The 24,716-nt window shown below is 41.0% G+C and overlaps 1 protein-coding gene across 1 annotated transcript in view; it reads right to left on the bottom strand.

The window, feature by feature from the left end:
- Nucleotides 1-4,265: 4,265 nt before the first annotated feature.
- LOC129729326 (uncharacterized) overlaps nucleotides 4,266-24,716 on the bottom strand; it is a 40,274-nt gene continuing 19,823 nt past the window's right edge. The window contains exons 2-8 of the mRNA XM_055687840.1: nucleotides 20,773-21,003; nucleotides 7,060-7,227; nucleotides 6,815-6,987; nucleotides 6,675-6,762; nucleotides 6,341-6,493; nucleotides 6,000-6,275; nucleotides 4,266-5,930 (exon numbers count right to left, since the gene is read on the bottom strand). Coding sequence (XP_055543815.1) covers nucleotides 4,428-5,930; nucleotides 6,000-6,275; nucleotides 6,341-6,493; nucleotides 6,675-6,762; nucleotides 6,815-6,987; nucleotides 7,060-7,227; nucleotides 20,773-21,003 — 2,592 coding nt within the window. The 3' untranslated portion in view covers nucleotides 4,266-4,427. The remainder of the gene's footprint in view (nucleotides 5,931-5,999; nucleotides 6,276-6,340; nucleotides 6,494-6,674; nucleotides 6,763-6,814; nucleotides 6,988-7,059; nucleotides 7,228-20,772; nucleotides 21,004-24,716) is intronic.

Here is a 24,716-nt window from a genome sequence, read left to right as displayed (position 1 = left end):
CGGTACACCTGGAGATCACCACAACAGACCGAATCACAAATCGATCACGTTTTGATTGATGGAAGGCATTTCTCGGATATTATCGACGCCCGAACTTACCGTGGCGCAAACGTCGATTCTGACCACTATCTTCTGATGGTCTAAATGCACCAAAGATTTTCAATTGTCAACAACATACGCTACCGTCGCCCGCCACGGTACGACCTGGAACAACTCAAATTCCCCGAAGTCGTTACTGATTACTTGCAAAGCCTTGAGGTAGCACTGCCGGAGGAGGGTGAACTCATGGAAGCTCCTCTAGAGGACTGCTGGAGTAATAGAAAAGCAGCCATTAACAGCGCAGCGCCATAGGGTTCGTCAAGAGGAATCGACGCTGGTTGACAAGGAGTGTCAGACGATTCTAGACGAGAAGAATGCAGCGCAGGCATTAATGCTGCAGCAAGGGACCCGTCAGAACGTGATGCGATATAAACTGAAGCGGACAAAACTTCAGGGACAAAAAGGGCCACCTGAAAGAGATGGAGTGTGAGAAAATGGAGCAGCTGTATCGTTCTCAAGAAACAGGTAAGTTCCACAAGAAACTGAACGCATCCCGCACCGGCTTTGTGCCGCAAGCCGTAATGTGTCGGGAAAAGGATGGAGTAATCTTGACGGATGAATGTGAGGCGATCAGCATGTGGAAGCAGCACTACAATGAACACCTGAATAGCGTAGAGGCAGATGACCAAGACGGCAGGAGGAACGACTTCGTCAGCACAGCGGATGAGGAAGACATTCCGACCCATACGATAGGTGAATTTAAGGATGCCATCAAGCAGCTCAAGAACAACAAATCAGCTGGAAAAGATGGCATCGCAGCGGAGTTTACCAAACTGGGCTCGGATAGGTTGGCTTCCTGTCTGCACAAGCTAATAGTCAGGATCTGGGATACAGAACAGCTACCGGAATAGTGGAACGAGGGAGTAATATGCCCAATATACAAGAAGAGCGACAAGTTGGAATGTAAGAACTATCGAGCGATCACGATTCTCAACGCAGCCTACAAAGTGCTCTCCCAGGTCGTCTTTCGCCCTCTCTCGCCGCTAGTAGGGAGATTTGTTGGAAGTTATCAAGCCGGTTTTGTGGGTGGGCAATCGACAACGGACCAAAGCTTCACGCTGCGGCATATCTTCCAAAAGTGTTGCGAATACCAAGTCCCTACGCACCACTTTTTCATCGATTTCAAGGCCGCCTATGATACTATCATCTTATTCATTTTTAAACTATTCATCTCATATAGGTAAACTTTTTAGACATATTCATATATTTCGAATGCTCTCTTTTTCGCCATTCCAAAACAGCCAAAATATAAAAAATCGGTTGGAAAATAACCGTATTAAACATAAAAATGTGAGCTAAGGTAAAAAACAGGGTTTTGAACATAACTTATAATTTCCGGGGTATTTGAAAAACTTCAAGTAAACGCGCAAGTAACCCTTGACTAAAGCTACAACCCACACTAATCCACATCAAAAGTTCTTGCATTTTTTCATCACTCGTAGCACCGTGAAATAATTGTGCGACAGAAGCCAAAAATTCTGGTTTTCTTAAAAAATATATATCTTAGCCAAATATCAACCGATTTCCACAAAATCACTTTCATTTGATTCGGAATTGAATATACTTTTAAAGTTATAGTGTATTTGTGGTATGTTTGTTACAAAAATAGACGGCAAATTTTAAATTAAATTAAAAAATTGCGTGAAAAAGTCTAAAAAATTAGATATAAACTCAAATAACTTAACATGTTTGATTGATATTAGAACAAACCTGTATACATTTTGAAAGCTAAAGCTGTCTTCTTTCTAAAACTGCCTAAATATTGAAAATCGGTTGATAAATGACTGAGTTAAAAAATATGATATGCACTGAGGTCCAAAAAACCGTATTTTGACTTTAACTTCAGATTTTGGGGGTGTTTGGAAAATTTCTAGTATGAGCGAATGTTACACTCAACAAGACCTACAACCTAAACTAGGTCACTTCAGAAGTTCCTTCAGAAGTATCGACGACAAAACACGTCGGGTCGCTAACATCGACTCGTACACGTAATGAAGATACGCCAAAAACTATTCGTTGTGAATAACATACGGTACTGTAGCCCGCCAAGGTATAATCTCGCGCGGCTGCCAGAAGAGAACGAGCTAAAAAGAAGCCCCTCTAGAGGTCTGCTGGAATACCGTCTTGAGTCGCGGGTTATTTGGCTCATCTACAAGAAAGGCGACAAGCTAGATTGTGAAAACTACCGAGCGATACTATCCTGAATGCCGCCTACAAAGTGATATCCCAAATAATTTTCCAGATACTTTCACCATTAACCAACAGATTTGTGGGAAGTAATCAACCCAGGCAGCAAAATTTGTTTCGATTATGAACTTTGTGCATCACAGCAACAAATTCTTATGCTAAATTAAGTTGCAGTTACATCTCAGTTTCTCATACGATGACAAAAAAAAAGCGCAGGAGGTGGAGCCAATTGCAACATTTTCGTTGTTTCAACACAAGTTTCAAGAATGAAACCGCAATGTGTATGAACTAATGCATAGAATTTGATAACAACATGGTAAATGCTGCATGGTAAAATTTCAGCTACGAAAATGCATCGTAGCAACAACTGGGGCGCAATAGAAACTTCATGGCGTTGTGGTAAGATTGTAAAATGGCAAATGATCAGAATGGAAAGAGATTGTCTGTATAGCGATTTGATTATTTCCATAAATTTGAGGATTCAACTCCAGTTATCATTTTCTATTCACTTTTCTCGTTTGTACTATTTACGTCATTTACTGTAGAAACACGTGCAAGTTCATGTCTTAAGCAGCTATTACACGAAGCAAATATTTGCTATTTTTGGTACGGATTTTATTTGGTGCAAATAAAAATCGTACCAAAAATAGCAAATATTTGCTTCGTCTAATACCTGCTTTAGTTTTATATATTGCTTTCCTTATCATGCTAATGGTCATTACCAGTTTTAATTTTGCTTCTTCAATTCATCAGTACCTCAGCGTGATAATGAAATTCAAAGCAATTCATCACATTTCGTTTTAGAGACCCACACTTTTTGGACGACTTCTAGCCCAAGTACCAAAAAGTTACAACGCAGTAAATAACCTCATCTTAGAAACAAATAAAAGGCGAACGATCGAGCAAAAGTTGCTGTTACATGGCTTCAGAACATGACAGCAACTTTTAGAAGTATTTTTGTGTGTTTGTTTTTTGTATATCGCAAGCATCACGTTGGCAACCTATATGCTCCACCCACTAGATCTATTCAGTGAAGGTTAGGTTTTCAAATGCCGTTTACACGTTTCAACAACAAATCCAACCTTGCGAATTACGTTGTTGGTGTGAAGATTTTTGAACCAGCGATGCAACTTTAGTTGTTGCTTGTTTCTTTACAATTTCATCGTAGTAACAAAAAATGTTTCTTAAAACCTCAGAATTTCATCAGTGCAACAAATAATCACAATTAATTTTTTTGTTATGTTTCAATTGTTGCTTGGGAAGCCGGCTTAATGGAGGGTCGGTCCACAACGGACCAGATTTTTACTTTGCGGTAGAAGCTTGCCAGACTGATGAAGGCTACAATGGAGGATGTGCAGTGTTGTGTGAGGATTTCGGGTGACTTTGCTAAGATGATGGTTTTTCCTGCCTTCAATATTGGGCTAGGTGTTGTGAGACGAGCGGAAAGACACGCGGGGCACGATTTTCGTTAAATCCAGAAAATTATTCTGCTTTGCGGATGATGTAGACACTGTCGGTAGAACATTTGAGGCGGTGGCAGATCAGTACACCAGATTAAAATGTGAAGTAGAGAAGATTGGATTGAAGATTGAAGACTTTTTCAAAGTAGCAGCAAATATTACCAAACCGAAATACATTAGTTTCGTTACCTTCAATAAAATGTTTCTTTTTTGTGCAACGCTTCTTTCAACAATAAGCCCAAATAAAAAAAAAAGTAAATCCGGATATTTAACAGTTTTCCACCAACAGAAGCTCCAACCGCGGCGGGAGTCAATCCTGTGTATATTAGTATGGTAGTAAAGCACTTACCGCTGAAACAGCTTTGGCAAGGGGAACACAAACAATCATAGTAAAAAATATTACCTTTAGGTTCACGGTAACACGACCAACATTCAACAATTAAACTTCACGAATAAAACACGACCACCAGAGCAACTACAATCGCAGAATAACAAAAATAACAAAAAAAAACACACATCTAGAATAAAAACAACTTGTTTTACTTTCTCGCTTCTTTTCCTGCGCAAAAAAATAAACCACAAAAAAAATATCTAGCTAAAATTATCTCGCATATAAGTACAACAGAAACACACGCCACAAACAATGTACAATCCGGCCGGCTCCTCTACGCGGGGTAGATACTACGAAATAGTGCAACAGTGTCGCCGGCAGCAGTTCACCAGCTTCCGATCGGTGGCGCGATCCGACCCGAGGCGCTGCCCGGCGGCAGCTCCATCGATAGCGATGACACCACCATCCTTCGCCATCGAACCGAACGCCAGCTCCTCCTTCAGGCCGAGGCTTCCATCTAGGGTGGAGGATTTTTCCGTCACTGGTTCATCTCCTCCTTCGCTGGTGGCAGCGATCAACGTTCCTCCGCTGTTGTTGGCATTTTTGCTCTGCTGGTACTGTTTCCGCCGATCCGAGATTCGTTTGAGCTTCTCCAGTCGAGATTTCAGCTGCCTGGGCGATACCCCTCCGCAGCTGATGGTACCGGTGCTGTTATTACCACCGGCGGTGTTGTTAGCAATTGATTGCTTTTTGTCCATATTGGCTACTAGCTTTGGTTCCGCATTGTTTGGCTGAGTTTGACTGGGATCGGTGGCAGAGATTGCCAACAGTGGGATATTTTGAGATTCAAGAAATTCTAACCTACCCTCGTAGGCACTCTCCGGCACAGGCGAGTGCGATTCCACACTCTCCGGAGTGTACGGCTCGAACTGATTGATCGTGCCACCGGGGGTAGACATGCCTGTGGGTGTGGTATAAGTGTTTAGATAGTGGGTGTCAATGCGGTTCACAATGATATCGTTAGCTAACATCAGTCTGCGCGAGATGAGTGTCTTTCGATGTTCGATCGGTTGATGTTTGATGATGTTCCGACAGTTTGGACATATTTGGCTGCTCGGTGCGGGCTCCGCGGCGGGTTCTACGGTGGGACAGCTGACCGAACCGGACCGGCTGCGCTTTGGTTGCTCGCCACCCACCAGACTAAAGCTACTGCTGTACAATGAACACATGCAAACGTTGGCGTTGCTGTCCGTGTCGAACACGCTGATTCGAACCGGCAACGGTGCCTTCGGAGCTTTGGTTGGTTCGTCTGCGGTTTTCGTGACTGCTTTGCAGGAGTCATTCGATTCATCACCACTGGGTAGGGTGTCGTTCTCGGTAGAGGGACACATACCCGGGGGTAATTCCAGCACGGACAGGATCTGATCGAAGGTGGACTGAATACGGTCGAAACAGTACGAACAGTGAGGTTTGTTAGGCAGCGGTGATAGACAGCGGTTGTTGTTGTTGTTGTTGGAGCTAGTGGCGGGAGTAGTGATTGTTATAGCAGTGGTGCTCGTGCTTGAAATGGGATCATAAGTGATGCCGCGTGAAGGAGGCTTCGGTTCGTTAGCAAGAGTGGGAGTTCGTATGCTGTTGTTATTGTTGTGGGTGTTGCCGCTGTTGACACTTCTAGCTTCACTACTATAGAATGATTTGCTAACTAAAGTAATACTACAGCTATTGTTATTATTACTAACAATCATAGAACTATTATTGGAAGAGTGTTCAACACGTTTATGCGCATGCGTATCACAGGAACAGTAATTTAAAATACCTTGACTTGTCTTAATTCGTATATTGAGATAAACCGGCTGGAAGAAGAAAAAAAAAACGATTATTAAAATTGACCAACTTAAACCTGTCCCGCAGCAACTACTTACCTTATGATCACCCATGCAGACCGATTCGCCGATGATACCGTAGGTACCTTTGGGTACTATCCCGCTCTGGGCTTTGCCGTTTTCCCGTTCTTCGTCAATCAGTTTGCGGGCCGCTGGGCTGATCAGTATCCGGTCGCACCAGGCCGGACAGCGGGTGGACATGTAGCTGCCCGGTTGCTGGGGGTCCTCCTCATACGGGTAGGACGGCGGGAATGTGATTGGATATTCGAACAGTATGCTGCGGAGCGAATCCAGCTCGCGATCGAACTGGCGCAGCTAGAAGATAGTAAGAAAAATTCTCAATGTCGCAGTGGGAATAAACATTTCGACAAATATCTAACCCAGTTTTCCTTGAATGTGCTTTGGTCAGTGTGGAAGAACTCTTTCTTGCCCACCGTAAGTACGTTGGCACCCTCGGAGTCACGGTACTGAACCTTGGTGTTGTCGGTTTTTGCGTGTGGAATTCGGTGCATTGTGAGATCCTCAGTCAGTTTCTGGATTGGAGAAATACAAAGAGGCAAAAATGTGTATTACAAATAACAAAACATCGCCGTTGTTCGTCATAAGTAGTCTTAGATTCTAATTAGCGTCGTACGTAGTGATTAGCGATAATTAGCAAATTCAGACTACCAAAACAGTACAAATGGAACGCGTCAAAAGTTTCACCCGACCCACCTTGACAACCCCTTCCGTGTCACATCGAAAATTGAAGTCACCGAAGACAAAATATGGCACGGCACTGTTAACCTTATCCTTGTGAAATCTGCGGAGGAAAAGGCAATTAGACCTGAATTGACTCGAACCGAACGAATCACCTTTCGAGCGTGTGCACCAGCGCCCGCCGCCGGCTTTTGCAGTACACCGATGGATACTCCTCGCAGGCAGCCAGGTTGGAAGCGTCGTGAAACAGATGGATGTTGACCAGATCGAACACGGTCCCATTGACGCACCAGCGAGTTCGCAGGAAGCCCTTGCGAGACCATTTGCACTGGAAAAAAAATAAATGAGATTGATTATATAAAACAAATAAAAAAAAAAAAACACAATCGAAATGACTAACCTCCGGGAAGAATTGCTGGGGAAACTTGGCCTTTTCTTTGGTTGCAATCGGTTCAATATTGCCGGTGTGAATGTTTTTGTCCTCGACCGTCTCCCATTCATGCGTGAGAAAATTCCACATCTGCAGATGGTCGATGGTGCGAATGGCGAAGTAAAGATTGCCCAGGGCCTGCGGAATACGGAACAGAGAAAAAAAAATCAATGAAAAAGACGTCACTGTCGATAAATTGGATGCAGACAACACAGTAATGTATAAACAACAACCCCGGGATCGCTTGAGTATCATTTGATTACAATATAAACGATTCCATCTCGCACCGATCATAGGCTAAATGGCCATCAGCGGGTTCGTTAGGCCGCCCCGGCTCGAGCGTGTGCCCGTCCACGAACGTCCAACAAAAGTGTGGTCTATATTATTAGCGTGACTGTGTCCGTCTGCCTGTGCCCACCATCATCATCGTCATCCGCCGAGAAACACCGGACACACGATTCCTCTGTTTATAATGTTAACGGCCGCGCTTGATTGCAAATCAGATTAAACATCTGCTCGACCTAATGGCGCTAACCGATGATGAGCGGTTTATAAAAATTCTGTTTGTTTGCATACTGCAAGTGCAATAGCAATAGCAAGCCAGCCTTTGTTTGGCTGAATTCCGGCTTCGGTGAAGTGCATCGGCTTTCGGGCGATTCATACCGAGAGTGGCAAATCTGGCATCAATTGAGCACCCGATTGGAATTAAATTACAGCAGTATATCGAAGAGGAGTCTACATTTTTGTGTTTTTTGACCGCTATCACTAGGTTTAGGTTTGGTTCAGGATCATTTTCTGTTCTTTTCTAATAATAACAAAATGAAATTATGGCTTTGAGCAGAGTTATTTTTCACCGTCTGAACTTGAATTTAGACAATTTTTCATTTTTTGCCGTTATTGTCCGCACTTCTGAGCCTAATTCCGAATCATTTTGTTACTAGGCCTTTTCTCAATTTTTCTGTTTTTCCGAAGCGATTTTCAGTTATTTTGAGCTCAACTTGGAATCATATTCATTGTTATTCTCTTCTTACTTTTCTCATGCGTTTTTTCAGTTTGATAATCTAATTTGAGATATCCTTGGGGAATCACAAAGGGTCAACAATGCTTGTTAGCTGTTTTGAACTTAATTCGGAATTCGAGAAGCTGCAAAGTTACAAAGTCCACTTTGACAAGCGGGTGGTCGTGGGTTCGGATCTTGATAGAATCCAAGCCATTCAATTTCAACGGACTCAAGCGTGGGTTTATTCTGAGGTTACCTAGTAACCTCTTCTTCCTTCACGTCGAATTCCTCTTGACGAAAATAAATCTCTTACAATTAAACTGGCCAGAGGGACGTTTAGTAGAAATCTCTCCAGGGAATCATAATTGGCGATAATATTGTCAGTATTACACAAGGAGGATTCTAGTAGTAAGCGTAAAAAAGAAGGGTGAAAAGCAAATACGCAATATAAGCATGTCACTCACTCTTAATAGTGATATTACAAAAAAATTGAAGTGCAGAATACAGCAGACACCCGAGCGATATCACAAAAGATCAACGTTTTTGTTCGCATTGAGTGGTCCATACAGGAATAATATATCCAAATCAACTTTTCCTGATTTATTTGCGGATATTGCGCATTACGGATGCCAATGCGGATATCCGTAACATTACTGGTGTTTTATTTCATTTATTTCGCATGATATGTCGCACTCCATTGCAAAAGCTATTGAAGCGAGCAGCAAATACAATAAGAAAAATTTCGTCACAACATTTTATGAATCGATTTTTTTTTCAAAATCCGCATTAAATCTCGTGATGTATGATGCGGATGCAGATATGGTTGCGGTCGTCAATTGTCATGCAGATCAATAACATCCCTAATTCTGAGCTCAATTTAAAATTTTGTTGACCTATTCTGGTCGTCATTTTTTTTCGCAATTTTGAGTTATTTCGAGAACATTTTTACTTTTCACTATAGCTTGGCCAATATTCGCTATTCAGGTCAATTTGAGATCATTATTGAACATTCACTAAACCTTAAAAAACCGTTTTCTTTATTTCAGTTAGATTCTTCAGTTTGAAATTCTGTTCTTTTTGGCCTTAACAAAAGCCGTTTCTGTGCTTTTTTGAGCCTAATTAATGATCGATTGTCGCGTTATGAGCGTTTTTCTTCATAATTGTTATTGCTAATCTGCGATCAGTTTAAAATCATGATTTTACGCTCTTCACTGTCCTTAGCGTTTTCCCGATTCTGTGGTCATTTATTTAGGACTCTCTTTTTATGTTTTTATTGGTCTTTTTTATCATTCCCAGTTCAATCTGGGACCATTTTTTACCTCTTCTAACATTTGACATTTGAGCCGTTGAGAGCAAAAGTGGTACATGTGCCATTTTTACACTTTTTGGGTTTTTTTGCATAAATTGATGCAGAACGCAATAATGTACTAGAATATCTAAAAAAAACGAGATCTGATAACCTAAACCAAAGTTATAGCCAACACAATTTTTGGTAATTAACATAATCACCATTTCGTTGAGAGCAAAAGTGGTACATGTCCAGTCTGTGTATGTTAGATGGATTGTAAGTCGAGGATCTTAGCAACAATCATGTCTTCAGCAAAGTTGGTCAAGTGGTTGGTTACTTTCAGATGGAGATCTATCTGCTTTGGAATTTTTTCACTACGTGGCGCTAGTGTACCCGTGACTACTTTGTAACAGAAAGCATTTCATCTATATCAGTATCAACTCGTATGCTGTTACCAAATACATATACACTAGCGCTACGAAGTGACAAAATTCCTCAACTAATAGATAACCATCCTATAGTACTCAATCTCTTGGACAACTCTGCTGAAGACATGAATGTTCTATGTCCTAAGATTAGCGAGCTACAATGCATCTTTCAAGCTCAGACTAGACATGTACCACTTTTGCTCCCAACGCTTTCTGGTTGTCATTATTTTTCCCATAGAACAAGAGTGGTACATGTTTTTCTATTGAAGTTTGTGTAAGATTCTCTACCAGAACTCGTTAAGCTTTCATGTACCGTCTTTTGAAACTTTTCCAGCAATGATTTAGTGCAGTTATGTTGGAAAATATCATTGAAAATAATTTACTATTTGAGTGTTTTCGTTTATTGCGTCTCCTGAAAAATTTACTCAATGGCACATGTACCACTTTTGCTTTAAACGGCTCATTTGAAAAACGTTTTTCTCCATCCTGACTTTAATTTTTGGTGATTTTGTTTGTTAACCTTTTTTATGATTCTATAGACTGTTCTGAAAATTATAAATACATCTTCTTTCTTGAATGAAACAAAAAATACAGGATTTTTCGGGTCATTTTATTCTGAAATATAGATACACTGTTCGTTCGCTAACTGGGCTGAGGGCCTAGCCCAGTTAACGAATTTCGCTCGCTAACTGGGCTGACATTTCAAATGTCGTGAAATATCGAGGGGGATTCGGATATAATGGCGCTAGGCGAAACTATATCAGCGAAAATTTGAAAATGTTTTAAACAAATACACTAAAAATTCTGATTGATGAACAGAAAATGAGAAAAAATAAATTGTTGGCCTCGCGTGTGCTTTATTCGCATTAAACGTTGCCTGGAAACAGTTCTTTTCATTAAATATTTATTCGACCTGGAAACCAGTATGTGGATATCTAGTGGATCGCATATGTGATAACAACCAAAATCCATTGAACTGAAAAAATCAATCTCAATTTACTATTCATGTGCCCCTATCTCGTTTTGACAGCAATATGAAAAACGCTGATTTTTGACGTTCATCTGCTTTTTAACTGGGCTATAGCCCAGTTAGCGAACGCCCAGTTAAAAAGCAGCCCAGTTAAACAGCACCCAGTTAGCGAACAGTTACTGTAGTAAGTGTTTTGTTTCCAGTTTCAATTCAAGTTGGGATTATTTTTCGTTGGATACGCGAGTTCTCTAACTTTTCTCTTAACACTACTCATAAGCTTTTGCACAGTGTGTTCTTCGACCATTTTACCACTATAAGCCAATCTTTTTTAAATTTTTCTACATTGTCCGCTGGTTTGACATATTTCCTCAGCTTTGCCTTGGTCAAAGCCCAAAAAGTTTCAAAAGGGCGAATTTCAGGGCAGTTTGGAGGATTCATCATCCTCATGTGACATTATTTGTTTTATACCACCCTAGTGCATCCTTAGAGTAATGACAGGAAGCAAGGTCAGGCCAAAAGATTGGAGGATTGTTATGCTGCTTAACCATGGGTAACAACCTTTTCTGCAAACACTTTTTCACGTAAATTTTACCATTCATTGTGTCATTCGTAATGAATGGACGAGATATTTTCCCACATTCACAAGTGGCCTGCCAAACCATTACCTTCTTGCCGAATTTTTCGGTGTAAATAGCTTTCACTGGTCCAGGGACATCCTTTCCCTTCGGTGATGTATAAAATTGCGATCCTGGCAGAGTCTTATAGTCCAGTTTATGTAGGTTTCGTCATCCATGATAACACACCCCATTTTTTGGTCAGAAGTTTGTCATAAAGCTTCCGAGCTCTCGGTTTCACAGATTCAGCTTGCTTTGGATTTCGTTTTGGCTGCTTCTGCTTCCGACGGGTCTGTAGACCCATTCTTCCCTTGGCACGCATAACGTTACTCGCCAAGGTTCCAAGCTTTCTCGCCACATCTCGTACTGATACTGAAGGATGCCGCTTGTAGTATTCCTTAACCTTTCTGTCCATTGTGGGATCAACAGGCCCAGGTTTTCTAACAAGTCTTGGGGCATCAGTAAATGTGCACTCTTCAAAATACTTGCAATGCGGTTTGAACTGCCTCGACACTTATACCTTCTTCTCTGGCTAATTTTCTTATAGAAAGACTACTCACGGTGCCCCATTTGTGCACAATTCGCTTTCTTTGTCCGGGAGAAAGGCCACGCAAAATTTCGCACTAAATGTTAGAAAAAATGACAGCATCTGTTTCTTTTGGACGTAAACAACAGGACGCAGCCAACGTTTGTTTGAATACTGCACGTTATTTGAAATGACGGTTGATAGTAAGTGTATTTATCATTATCGGAACGGTCTATAAAGTAAATTTTAAATCGCTTTATTTTTTGGCATTGTCTGTTTTTTTTTTTTTTTTTTTGTTTCTCGGAGCTAGATTTGGAATTATATTTTTATTGGCATTCAGCAACGTTCTGCGCTCAATTAAAGACCTTTTTTTCGTTTTTGATCTTTTCCGACATTTGGAACCTTTTTTTCCCGAATGAATCATTTTCTTTTCTAGGCCTTTTTTTGGCAGGATTTGGACCACTGCGACAGGCTCAACGTGTAACAAATAGAATTTTGGAACTTTTTACTGCTGTCAAAAAAAATAGATGAAATTATGGAAAAGCTGTTTCATTCCTCATAAAAATAGGGTAAGGGGGAGTATTTGCGGCAGTGGTAAAAATAGAAGCTCAGGTTGTTCCTAACCTACGAAGTTAATTTTTTTCATGATGCTTCTTCTCGTCTCAATGTACCATACTGCGGAAAGGTTGTTCCTAACCCCTGAGATTCTATTTTATCACTGTCGAAAATACCCTACATTCATTATTCACAAAAAATATACACATTTGAAAAAGGTCCATAATCCTTCTCACTATTATGATACCAGAACAAAAGCGGGGTACGGCCTTCATGTCGATTTTTCGAATGCATCTCTGGATTCTACCAATCCACTGTTTGCAGTATGTTGTTCTCCAGTTATTTTTGTTCACCAAGAAACTCAAAGTTTTAAAGAAACCTTTGATTGGGCAACAATGAGGCAGACACGTTAGGTAGCGTATTTTGTATGTATGTTATATGTATAGTAGGGTGACAGCGAAAATGGCCATGTCAAATTTCTAAAACCGTACATGTAAATGATCTGTGCACAATTTCAATCGTTTGAATCGAGAAACTCTTTTTCATTCACGCACTTGCCAGAGCAGCCGCCAACTTGCAACCGCACGCAAATTTTCTTTTGTTTTTCTACTCACGACGAATATGCGAGTAGGGATATGAAAGTAGAAGTACTCGAATAAAAGTACTTGACTAGAAGTGCTTGAAAAATGTGCCAGAAAACGAAAACACTTCCTTCACCGAATAATCACGCATACGATTTGTCAATTGCTGAATTACTGCTAGGCAGTTTTGCTTCGTGCACTGACAGCCGAGAGTTGGGTCGAGAATTTATAAAGTATCGCATACTGGATCGAACTATCTAAAATCGAAATATTTTTTTGCTACTCCGCATCATCGCGATATGTCTTGAAACAATCATCTTCGGCTGGTCGTGCTCGTGAGTAGGGGTGCGAGTAAGAGAGTATACGAGAGTGTACTGATCGCGGGAGTGAATGTCGGCTTACGTTCTTACGAGAAAACTTGCAAGCATCAACATTCGATGGTATGTAATGAAGGAAGTGAGAAAGAACGAAAAACAATTTGAATGGAGTATCTCCAGTGTGTGGTTTTGGTAGCAGTGAGAACGCCTCCTGGAGTGTCGCATGCTTTTTAGGAGCGAGTTTAACAACACTGCTGGTGAGCAGCGAATCGTGTGTATCTAAGGAGATTGCAAAAAAACACTTCGATGGAATCTTAAATCTCCCGAGAGATAATGAAGTGGTGTGAGTCCTTACACGAAACACGAAGTGTTTTACTTTTATTGTAGTATGTCTTTTAACATATATCAAAATAGGGGAGAAACTAGGTAGAAAAGTAGATTGCATCTCGATACTGACAAAATAAATCCAGCCACCCGTCACGCATGTTTGCTTACGGATTTATCTCAGCAGTGTGTATTCTCACTGGAGTAACTCACCGCTCTTATTTCGCTCAGCTGTGATGTAAGCAGCAAGCGTGTTGATTTCTCTGCGAGCGGCAGAGACACATTACAAAGCCAAATTTGGACGTGTTGCCGAAATCGAACATGGCCTGTATATGCTTTAATATACATACTCTCATTTATCGTTGAAGGCATTTGTTGTTGAGTAAAAGAAATTCCAAAAAATATAGTTGTCACCCAGCTTTTGTTCCTCACTGTGATACAACCTTAACCCTCTAGTGCCCAAATTAATTTTTAGACGGATTTCGAAAAAATCACTATGAAGCTTTAAAAACATTTTTCAAGTTGTTATGGCTCTTTAGGGGTTCAACTGAAGACGGTCTGAAGGCGGCACTGGGCACTAGAGGGTTAAATTCATTTTGTTTTTTGTTTGACTTCGCATCACTCGTCATCATTTTAATTTCTGCCATTTTCTAGCCTTCGCAACCCTTTTCTAAGCTCAATTTATGCCTTTAGAAATTTCTGAGTTCAATGGTCTTTAGAAGCGTTTTTCACTATTCTTAACTCAATTTGGAATAATTTTTTGTTTGGTTTGCACAATTTTTATTTATTTAAATTTTAGGCCTTTTCTGGCCTTAAGAAGCGTATTATCGCTATTATAGGCTCAATTGGGGTTCATTTTCTTTTTTGGCTTTCGCTGACCTTGAAAAACGATTTGACGTAGAACTACGTTTTTTAGCCTACCACAAAGGTGTGTAAATTAAAAATCTGACCGACCGAAAGATGAAATTTGTCCCCTTTTAAACGTTTATAAGTCGGTTTCTTTTCAACCGACTACCTTTATTCTTGTAGCAATCGTTTGGAAAACGCCCAAATGCAGAAAAATGTTGATTGATTATGCGAACTATTTTACTATTGACAATCGTCAAGCCTTGCTGAAACAAAAATTACGGCTTGCTGGCTTTCCCAAAAAAAAGTCGACAGAGTAGTAAACCTAGTTAAAAGGAAATGCACTCTTTACGTTATGGTAGATGGTGGGACGGATGGTCGTCCTATATTAGCAGTAGCGTAGCTGCTTGTGGCAATAGCAGTAGTGAATTGCGGCAGTAGCAGTAGCAGGTTGAACCAGTATCAGCTGGCTTTCCGAATTTGCTTTCGGCTTAAACCAACTTTTGTCACATCTGAGCAGCAGCGAGGCATAGTTCAGTGTGTGTTGTCAGAGTGCCGTATTTCCCCATTATCGGGGCAGCACAAAGGTTGCGATCAGTATCTTTCCGATTTTAAACAGCAAACTGCCCTCCTTAGGGTAATTGAAGACTATCCATTTTTTCGAAAGGTCTCAAGCGCTGGACTTTGGAAGTAAAAGCTTTCTCGTTCTATCCAGTCAGCGATATCAAACTGAAAGTCGACAGCACTTCAACAACTCGTTTGCATAAAAATTCAAATGTTGATGTTGACTCTTTGAATGTTCATTATTATTCTTATTGATGTTTATTTGGCAACATTCAGTACAGCAGTAAAAAACCTCATTGTGGATGCGCTCGCTTAGCATGAGAGATGATTGGGGATTGACGCCATCGCGACGATTTGGGATATTGCTTAGTTGAAATAGGTTTGCTAGATATGAAATTTTCCGTAACCACGTGAAGGTTCCCGATCACAGGCATATATTTTGTACTCTAGCACGGCACAAAACGTACAAGTTGCTTTTTACTTCAAGTAGTGCAGTATTACTTTGAAGTACTTCATGAACTAATTAGGGGCCATCCACATACCACGTGGACAGATTTTTAACGATTTTGAAAATTTGCTTGTTGAAAATTGTCTTAAATGGGCATAAGAATTGTTTTAAAATACTATCAGTGATGGGAAATAGGTTTTCACGCATCTTTGAGTAACCTCTTGTATCAATTGGAAAAAAAGTTTTTTTGCTTCTGAAAATATTTCTAAATGGGCATAAGAAAGGTTAAAAAATACTGATAGGTTATGGAAAATAGGTTTTCGCGCATCTTTGAGTAACCATTAACATTCTTGCATAAATTTAAAAAAAAATTTTTTTTTGCTTCGATATAACGTAACTCGATATAACGTAACGAAAATATAAATAAAGTTGCTTATATCGCGGTATGACTGTACCCGATTTTGTGAGCTGTTTTGATCATAGAAGCATTTTTTGTTATTCTTGCATTAAGCAGCGATTTTCGCCATCCTGAGTTGAAATTGGGATCATATTCTTTTTGACTTAGAATAGGACAAATTGAAATACCGACAATATTGAGAGCGTCACGAAAATTGTTCAACTCCAAATGCTTAAAATTCAATAGGTTTTCAACGGGTTTTTCTTATTCTTGGAAAATTAATAAAGCGTTCATTGAAATGCAAAAATTGGCATTTCATGATGGTGCTAACAGTTATGCTACTGCAAAATGTGGAGCCTTCTTTTGACGGCACAGAATTCGACCAATCAGACCTTTAAATATGGCTTTTCCGGAACCAGGATGATATCCCGAGATCGGAAATCGACAATTATGAGCATCGCTAACTTGGAATTTAGCAATACTAATCGCTAATCCGCTAATTGGAAAATTTTATTTGATAATTTTGACGTGTCAAAACATCAATTTACATCATCTCGAGCTTGTTCTTTAGAATACTGGTGAGGTTTATTCGATAACTCGAGTCCCATTTTAGAACAAAAAACACTACACTACACTCGTTTTACAGGCCAACATTTTAGAGTTGCCAACAGTTTGCTAACAAGCTCAAAAATTAACAAAATCGCAAACCTACTAACTAAAAATTAACGTCACTTATTAGCGAATTAGCGGAATGGTGACTTCTGATTTCAGGAATAATGTAAGGGTATTTACAAAATATATTTGAGGTCCAGAAGCCAAACTAAATAAACGCCATTTCAAATCCAAAATGTTGATATCCAGTTTCTTTTCAGGGCCACTCCATTGTTTCCAGAAAGTTATTTTATTAGGGTTGGATAAAATTTATTGACAGAAACACAAGACAGTTTATCTGTTTTTTTTTCAGCCTAAACCGGAAAAACCGAACCACTCGACTTCAGCAATTTGCCAAAATATTTGACTTCGCAATATAGGCGCGTATTACGCAAGCGTTTCAGAGCAGTCTCCTATAGGGTTAACATTCGTTTAAAAGAAGAGTTGAAATTTACCGCTTTTCGATCATCAATGGATAACCTTAATCGAGTGTATTCCCTAACCTGTTGCAAGAAATACATTGACATAAAACAGGCTGTCGTAGCTCTTCTCAACCTTGCGGTCGTGTCTCATACATAACCTCTTCAACTTTTTTTTCGGTGACCTGCTGCGCTGGCTTTTGTTGGTTTTCCCTAATTTAGGATTTTTTTCATACTCTTAACGGCCTTCAGAGACATTTTTTTGCCTTCCTGAATCCGTTTCGGAATCATATATTTATTCCAATTCATGTCTTCTCTATTTTTAGCAGTTTATTTTGAGCTTGATACAGAACCACTCTTTTCGTCGACCTTTTCTGGTTTTTAGAAGTGTTTTTCACCCTTCTGAGCTCTGTATAAATACATTCTTTTATTTTGGTTTAATTTCGAATCATTTTTTTTTTTCATAGCTGATTTCAAAAGTTAGGTTAGTCTCTTTTTTGGCTTTGAGAAGTGTTTCTGTGCCTTTTTGGGCCCAATGGGGGAGCTTATTTAGTCATTTTTGCCATAACCATATTTTCAGAGATTTTTAGCTTATATTAGGATTTTTTATCATTATTTTTAGCAGTTCCAATCGTTTTTGGAAGTTTTTTGAATAAATCATTTTTTGGGTGACTTTAAGTGCCTTTTAGAAACCTTCACCTGAGTCTGATTTCAGAATATTTTCTGTGCTCTGGCGGAATTTGGTGTTATAATTCACTTGTAGTAGGATATGTTTTCGAGAAGCGTCTTTGGGAAATTTTGTTTTAACTTTCTTTCTTCTTTGTTAATCTCAATAAGATTTGAATTAGATTATACATTCTTGAAAGACGTAGTAATGGATCATAACTAGGGTTCAACATTTTCAATATAATATAAATTACCCTCATAGGATATAAAAGTTGACAAGAACATTTCCGTTCCGAACAGATAATCATCTTCCAAGCTACTAAGTTGCAACACCTCCGGCACCGGTATACTCTCCTCCTTTGATGAATAGCTGATGATTCGCTGACTAAATCAATTTCCTTGCCCTCACACAACGAGGGAGAAATTTCAAACTCACTTTAATCTTGTACCTGTTTTGCGATCAATTTCCTGCTGCCGTCGGGGCGTCATCGTCGGTCGGTTTACTTCTGAGATGCTAATGATCTGCTTCCCGTTAGTGGAGAGAAGAAAAAAAAAGCCAATCAATCGGGCGTCTTCATGCGCTTCCCGCCTATTGAAGGCCACACTCCACCTGTTTTACGCGCTGCCGACGCAAAAACCAGTGACGCGGTGCTGCATTTAGGACATACATGCCAATTTTCAACTTTTCCGCTCAATCTCGCTTTTATTCAAAAATATGAAAGCAAAGTAATGCACAAGTAGAATAAAAATCAACTGAAGCATGGATAAGAGCTGAATTTGTGACATTAGATGTTGGCACTGGCTGTCGGGATTGATCTCTAACTAGACGAAGAAGTGAGCTTAGGATGGGGGATGGTAGATCAGTCAGAGATGCAAAGCGTAGAGAAAGTGCATAATTTTAAATTCACCACTAGGGCTAAGAATAAATCCGTTGGTTTCATTGTCACCATCATCGTCATCATCACCATAGCGGTAGGGACGATGGTTTATTATTATAAAAAAGGGCTCATCCTGACAGTTGGACTGACGTTTAAGTGCTGGTCTGATGACGTTTCTGAGAATTCTTCTCTCCTTCCTGCCGTCGCTCGTAGTGCGCGGTCAAAGCTCGGTTGACGTGAACTTCACAATCTACTTAAGCGATCTAATTTTAACCCTTTTTCAAAACAAACCCCGTAAATATGTTTATGCAACTGGCCGCCACCGCCGCCGCCCAGGTTGAAAACAGAAGAAGCCGCACAAGACCGCGCTATTGCGAAGGATGATAGCGTTCATATGACCACTTGCGTACGTACATAGCGAAACCCGAATCCGATCGTTCGCTTGGGTGCGGCGGCAGAGCAGCGACGGTGGACTAATCGTTCTTCCGAACCAATCAAGGTTGGTCGGTTATACAACACCGCCTTCCCTTCTGACTGAAGACGGCCTCCTCCATTCGTCTGGAACGTTGATCGATATTGTTTACATTGTTTTGCGTCTTCCATCCAGTTCGCCGGGTACGCCTCGGGTTGCGCTTGCATATCTGGTGCTGTCTGTTCTGCTGGCAGCGCGGTTTTATTGGCGCGTCTATTGTTGTCTGACGTGAGCAAACCCGGCATAAATATAAACGCACACTTGGCAAGTGCATACGAACTCGCGGCGGTGGGTGCTCCGGATCATCATCGGATCGCATCATATTCTGCTGGTGTTTACTGTTGGTGGCCCCTCTACGGAGTGGAGTGCTGTATTTATCCGCTTGTGATGCAGATTAGTTATGTGTGATCACCACACCATAGAAGAAATAGAGCGAAACGATGCGATTCGCTGATGATGCATGGGACTGTTGATTCCGTCGCGACGAGGAGGGTCAGGGAGAGCGGGTTGTCGGTTTCTTTTTTGGGCGTGCCAAAATTAGAGTTTCAAAATTGTCTAGCTACTGATGCCTGTCTGGTGTAATGTTGCAGCTCTAGATTGAACTTGAATTTGTCAATTAGAGATTTGGTTGATACACTGTCACTTGTTCTTAAAATTCCAGGGCCACTGAAAGTATCGCATATCAAGAACGGTATCAACACTAAGTTAGCAACAAGTTTTCTGTCTCTGTTTCCAGTCCAACATCCCGAACTGGGCTTATCAAAACTAGACAAGGGGGCGACCCCAACCGGGAACTAATCAGAGAACGTCTCAATATTTTACGTCATCTCCAAATACAGAACAGTATTTGGGATTGTGATTCCCACGTGATTGCTGTGGCAACAGGCGACACTCGGTCGAATTCGGCTGGTCTGCCATAACTCAGTAATTTAAGATGCATTTCTTTTTAATTATATTTTTCCCACGCAGACATTTCTGGCCAGTTCTGGTAGTGATCTGCGCCAAACCATGCCGTCAAATTAATAAAAATTCGATACATTTCAGATTTGTTTGTTTGTTTCCTCGCACTCTTCTTTTCGCTCTGGCTTGACGAGTATAAATAAATAACCTCAAGGTAAAAACAGCCGTGCGTGCGGCGTGCATGGGTTGTAACTAGGTGCCGATCGGTAGTAGACTGGCAAACTTTCCACAAAAACAACAACACATGAAAAATTCATTTCCTTCTGCCTGGTAGTGGCCTGGAGTGTTGACGATGATGATGATGATGATGGGACAATGATAGAGTCGTTGAATCTTTCAATGATCAATTTTTGCATAATGCAGGCGCCTTCAGGCAGCCGTCGCCGAATCATCGATAGCCGGTGGCCTCCGCGCAATTGAAATGAACCTCATCGTTGTCGTCGTCTTCGTCGGCGGCATTGCCGCTAGACCACACTAATGGAATTGACCGCAGTCTGGCTGCGGTTGACTATGCACTCGTTATGATATACAGTCTATTGTATCCGATGCTGCTCGGGATCAGATTGCGGGACGCGGATATTATTATATTAGTTCAATCATGTTGCTCAGTTTGATTGACTTGAACTTTTTATCTCGTGCTGGAGGGATCTCGATCAATCAACAAGCTGTCACACATTTCAGTTTCCCGAGAGAAAAACAGCCTACGCAGTCTAATGCGATTAGATGGAATTGAAACCCAATCGAAGTGTTGGTGCAGGGAGGGATTTGTTCGGGCTTACCGTGAAGTGTTCCGCCGAGTTGTAGTCCTCGTCCAGGTACACCCGAATCCGGTTGTACTCCGTCAGTTCGGGCGATTCGCACAGATTCTTGATGAATTCCTGCACGTACTCCATGGACTTTTCGTACGTTTTACCGCCCACCTCCTGCAGGTGCAGCGCGATGAAGGCCGGCCGACGGGTTACCACATGGTTGAGAAATTCCTTGATCCAGATGGCGAGCAGACGGGAAGGCTGTTGAAAGTAGAGAAAAAAAACGTACGAAAGTTGATTACCAGTTTGGCTGACTAATCGGATTTATCTAAGTTGTTTATGCAATCATGTCACTACCAATTTGCGATAGTTGATAGTTATCCTGAAGCTACGTTCCATTCGTGTGGAATCGACTGACTCTGCATATACATACGGTAAAATGATGGAAGGGTAGAAATAGACAGAACCGTAATAAAATAGCACAGTGGCACGTGTGGGTCGTGTCTGTCGAGTGTCGACAAGAGCAAAGAAAAATGTTCATGATAAACTCCAGATCTCAAAAACACACTTTGGGAGGTACGAACATGTGCTGAATTAGGCTCAAAAATCCTAAAAAAAGCAAATCAAAAAATACAATTCTGAAGTTAAATGATCCGAAATTTTAAGCATTAGATCTCTAAAAAAGTTTCAGAAGCTGTAGAAAAATGGACAATAAAATGATGCCCATTTAATCTCAGAGCCATTGCAAAAATACAGTTCTGAAGGTAAAAAATACTAAAAAAGAATATAATATGAAATTTAACTTAAAGTCCCCTCAAACCTGATTTAACCTAAAATCTGTGAAACCCGGTTGTAGGAGTAAAAAATAGGCTAAGTTTCGCTTAAAAGTACTTTCAAGTAAATATTAACTTTAAAAATTAAAAAAAAAAAAACCAGAAATACCAAGAACCAAAATTAGGCACAGAATTCCCGAAACAATTCTGAAAACCACTAAAATATACCACATAAAGCTAACAATCACTGAAAAACGGTAAGTGAAAAAAATCATCCCGAGTAAAGCTCAGCAAATTTAAGTTGGAAAGACCTCTTTAGGCCGGAAAAGGCAGATAAATTCAAATAAAGGTAAGGTTCAGAGAAAAAAAACAAGAAAACGCCTCCAAAATTCAAAAGAGATCACGTCAGAAAATATGCTTAACGCTTAAACATTTACTAAAACCTGAATGACTAAATCCACCTGAAGATCGCTTGAAACATAACTCTGGAACTGGCTAAATAATCTCACCTAGTTAAACAAATATTAGTCCCTTTTTTTTTAAATTTTGAGAATTTCTATTCTGAAGCCATAGAGGTAATTTTGGCAATATTATAATTTTTGAAACTCACTCCTAAACTTGGAATTGTAAACGTTAAAATAAGTTTAGAAAAAATGGATAACCTCTAGTACAAAGAACTTCTAATTTACCCTTTTCGCAGATTTTTAGAAACCATGTGAATATTTATGTTTCGTGACTATTATTTGTCAGTGACCAAAAGCACAGTTGGCATCAAATCAAATCCCAAATTCAATTCCAAATCACTGAAACCTGCTGCACACACAGATTGAGCTCAGAAACCTCAATGAATACTTTTACAAGCCAAAAACCTAAATCGCTGCGTTGCTGAAGATAAAACCCTAACCTAAAATCAACCCATTATGGACCGGACCCAGACCAAGATTTTTCTCCAACGCGATTTTCACAACACAGGTTTGTATTGTTCTTATCAAGCAAATATGGTAAAGAAAATTTATTCCGGCTTTCCACAACCGAGTTTTTCACGGCTCGTTTTTCCGAACAGTGGCCCAATGTGTGATAAAAAAAAAATAAAAACAAATTTACAATTACAAAAAATTTATTTTCAATGTGGTACTACAAGAGCTTCAAAACATCCAAAATATACCTAAAGATTACATTTTTTATAGATGAATAGTGCGGGTTTGTGACAATGTCTGAATTGGGATCCCAATGGAATGTATGGGAAAAATTTGTTCTTCGAATTTCGTTTACCGATAGGACTCAACAGCTCCGTCTTCTCGAAAGGGTGCCATGTGAACACGTATTGGATCTTACTTACTTTTACTTTTACGGTGACAGACCGATTATCGATCCAATGCCGAATCCAGAATACGTCGCCATGTCACTCGGTCTTGGGCTGCTATCCTCCAATCTCCCCTAACACCTATTTCGCGGGCATCCTCATCGACAGCAAACATCCAACGAGTGCGAGGCCAACCTCGAAGTCGACGGCCTCTATCGAGATTTCTGCTAAATATAGTCTTCGCTGGTCATTCTTCCGGCATTCTAGCTACATGCCCAGCTCACTGCAACATGCCGTTTTTTATCCGCTTAACTATATCCGCCGATTTGTACACCTGGTACACTGCATGGTTCATGCGTCTGCGCCAAACACCATTTTCTAGTATTTTCTAGTTTGCCGCCAAGGATTGAACGCAAAACCCTACGCTAAAAAACTTCAAGAGCTCGCCGTTCGGCCTTTTTCAACGTCCATGCTTCATGGCCGTAGAGGGCCACGAGAAGAATTAGTGTTTTGTAGAGTGCAAGTTTAGTACGGGTTTGCAGACTACGGGACCTCAGCTGGTAACGCAATCCGTAGAAGGCTCCGTTTGCAGCTGCTATCCGCCTTTTTATCTCACGGCTAACCTCGTTGTCACATGTCACTAGTGTACCCAGGTAAATAAATTCGTCGACTGCTTCGAAAGTTTCTCCATCTAACACCACCTCAGCGGACTACCACGCTCTCTACCAGCCACCATGTATTTCGTTTTGGCAGAGTTAATGATGAGCCCTACTCTCGTAGCTTCCCTCCTGAGAGGTCCAAAGGCCTCTTGCACAGCTCTACGGTTGATTAGCATGTGAGACTTCGTAATTATGGTGCCGCTTCTTTGCACGCCGGCCCTCCGTATGGCACCCTCCAATGCGATGTTGAACAATAAGTTTGACAGCCCGTCTCTCTGCTTCAAACTAATTCAAATAATTCGTCATAACTCATTTCTCTCTACTGTATCGTACGCTACCTCGAAGTCAACGAACAGATGGTGCGTCTGCAGGTTAAATTCTCGAAATTTATCGAGGATCTGACGCAGGGTAAACATTTGGTCCCTAGTGGAGCGTCCCCCTCGAAAACCACATTGGTAATCGCCAACAAAGGTCTCCGACAGCGGCCTCAGTCTATGGAACAGAATACGGGAGAGAATTTTGTAAACGGTGTTGAGAAGCCCGGATAATTACTACAGTCCAGGCGCTGGCCTTTTTTGTAGATTGGACATATGAGACCCTCCAACCAGTCCGAGGGCAATTCTTCATCGGACCACACTCTCAGCATGATCCGGTGTGAAGCACGATACAGCTGTTCGCTCTGACTTTAAGGTTGGCTGGAATGCCGTACTTACCAGCTGCCTTGCAGTTCTTCAGCTCTTTCACTGCTTTCTTAACCTTGTCCATGGATGGTGGGTCCACAGCTTTGCTATCATCCTCAATCACCATCCTGCTTTTTTCGGCTACGTTGTTTTCTTTACCGTTCAACAGCACACTAAAGTGTTTTTTCTAACGCCTGGCCACTTCCGTTCTATCGGTAATCAGGTTTCCCTCCCTATCATTGCACATGACAGGGGCTGACACGTTCCGGTTCCTTTATCTTCTTGTAGAAGCTTCTCGCATCGTGCCTAGAGAAGCAACCTCCCGCCTCCGCGAGAATCTGCTCCCAATGCAGTCGTTTCTTCCGGCGATGGAGTCTGTTTTCAGCAGCTCTAGCTTCCCGGTATCTTCCTACGCTCTGACGAGTCACAGCCGTGGCTAACATGTGAACTCTGGCGCGGTTCATTTCATCCGTCGCTCGCTGGCACTCAGCGTCAAACCACTCATAGGACGTGGCTGTCGCAGATGTACCCAACACTTCTCCCGCTGTGGTGCTGATTG

This window comes from Wyeomyia smithii, chromosome 1, assembly GCF_029784165.1.
Source record: "Wyeomyia smithii strain HCP4-BCI-WySm-NY-G18 chromosome 1, ASM2978416v1, whole genome shotgun sequence".
In the NCBI taxonomy this organism is placed as follows: Eukaryota; Metazoa; Arthropoda; class Insecta; order Diptera; family Culicidae; genus Wyeomyia; species Wyeomyia smithii.
This window is presented reverse-complemented; position numbering and strand designations above follow the sequence as displayed.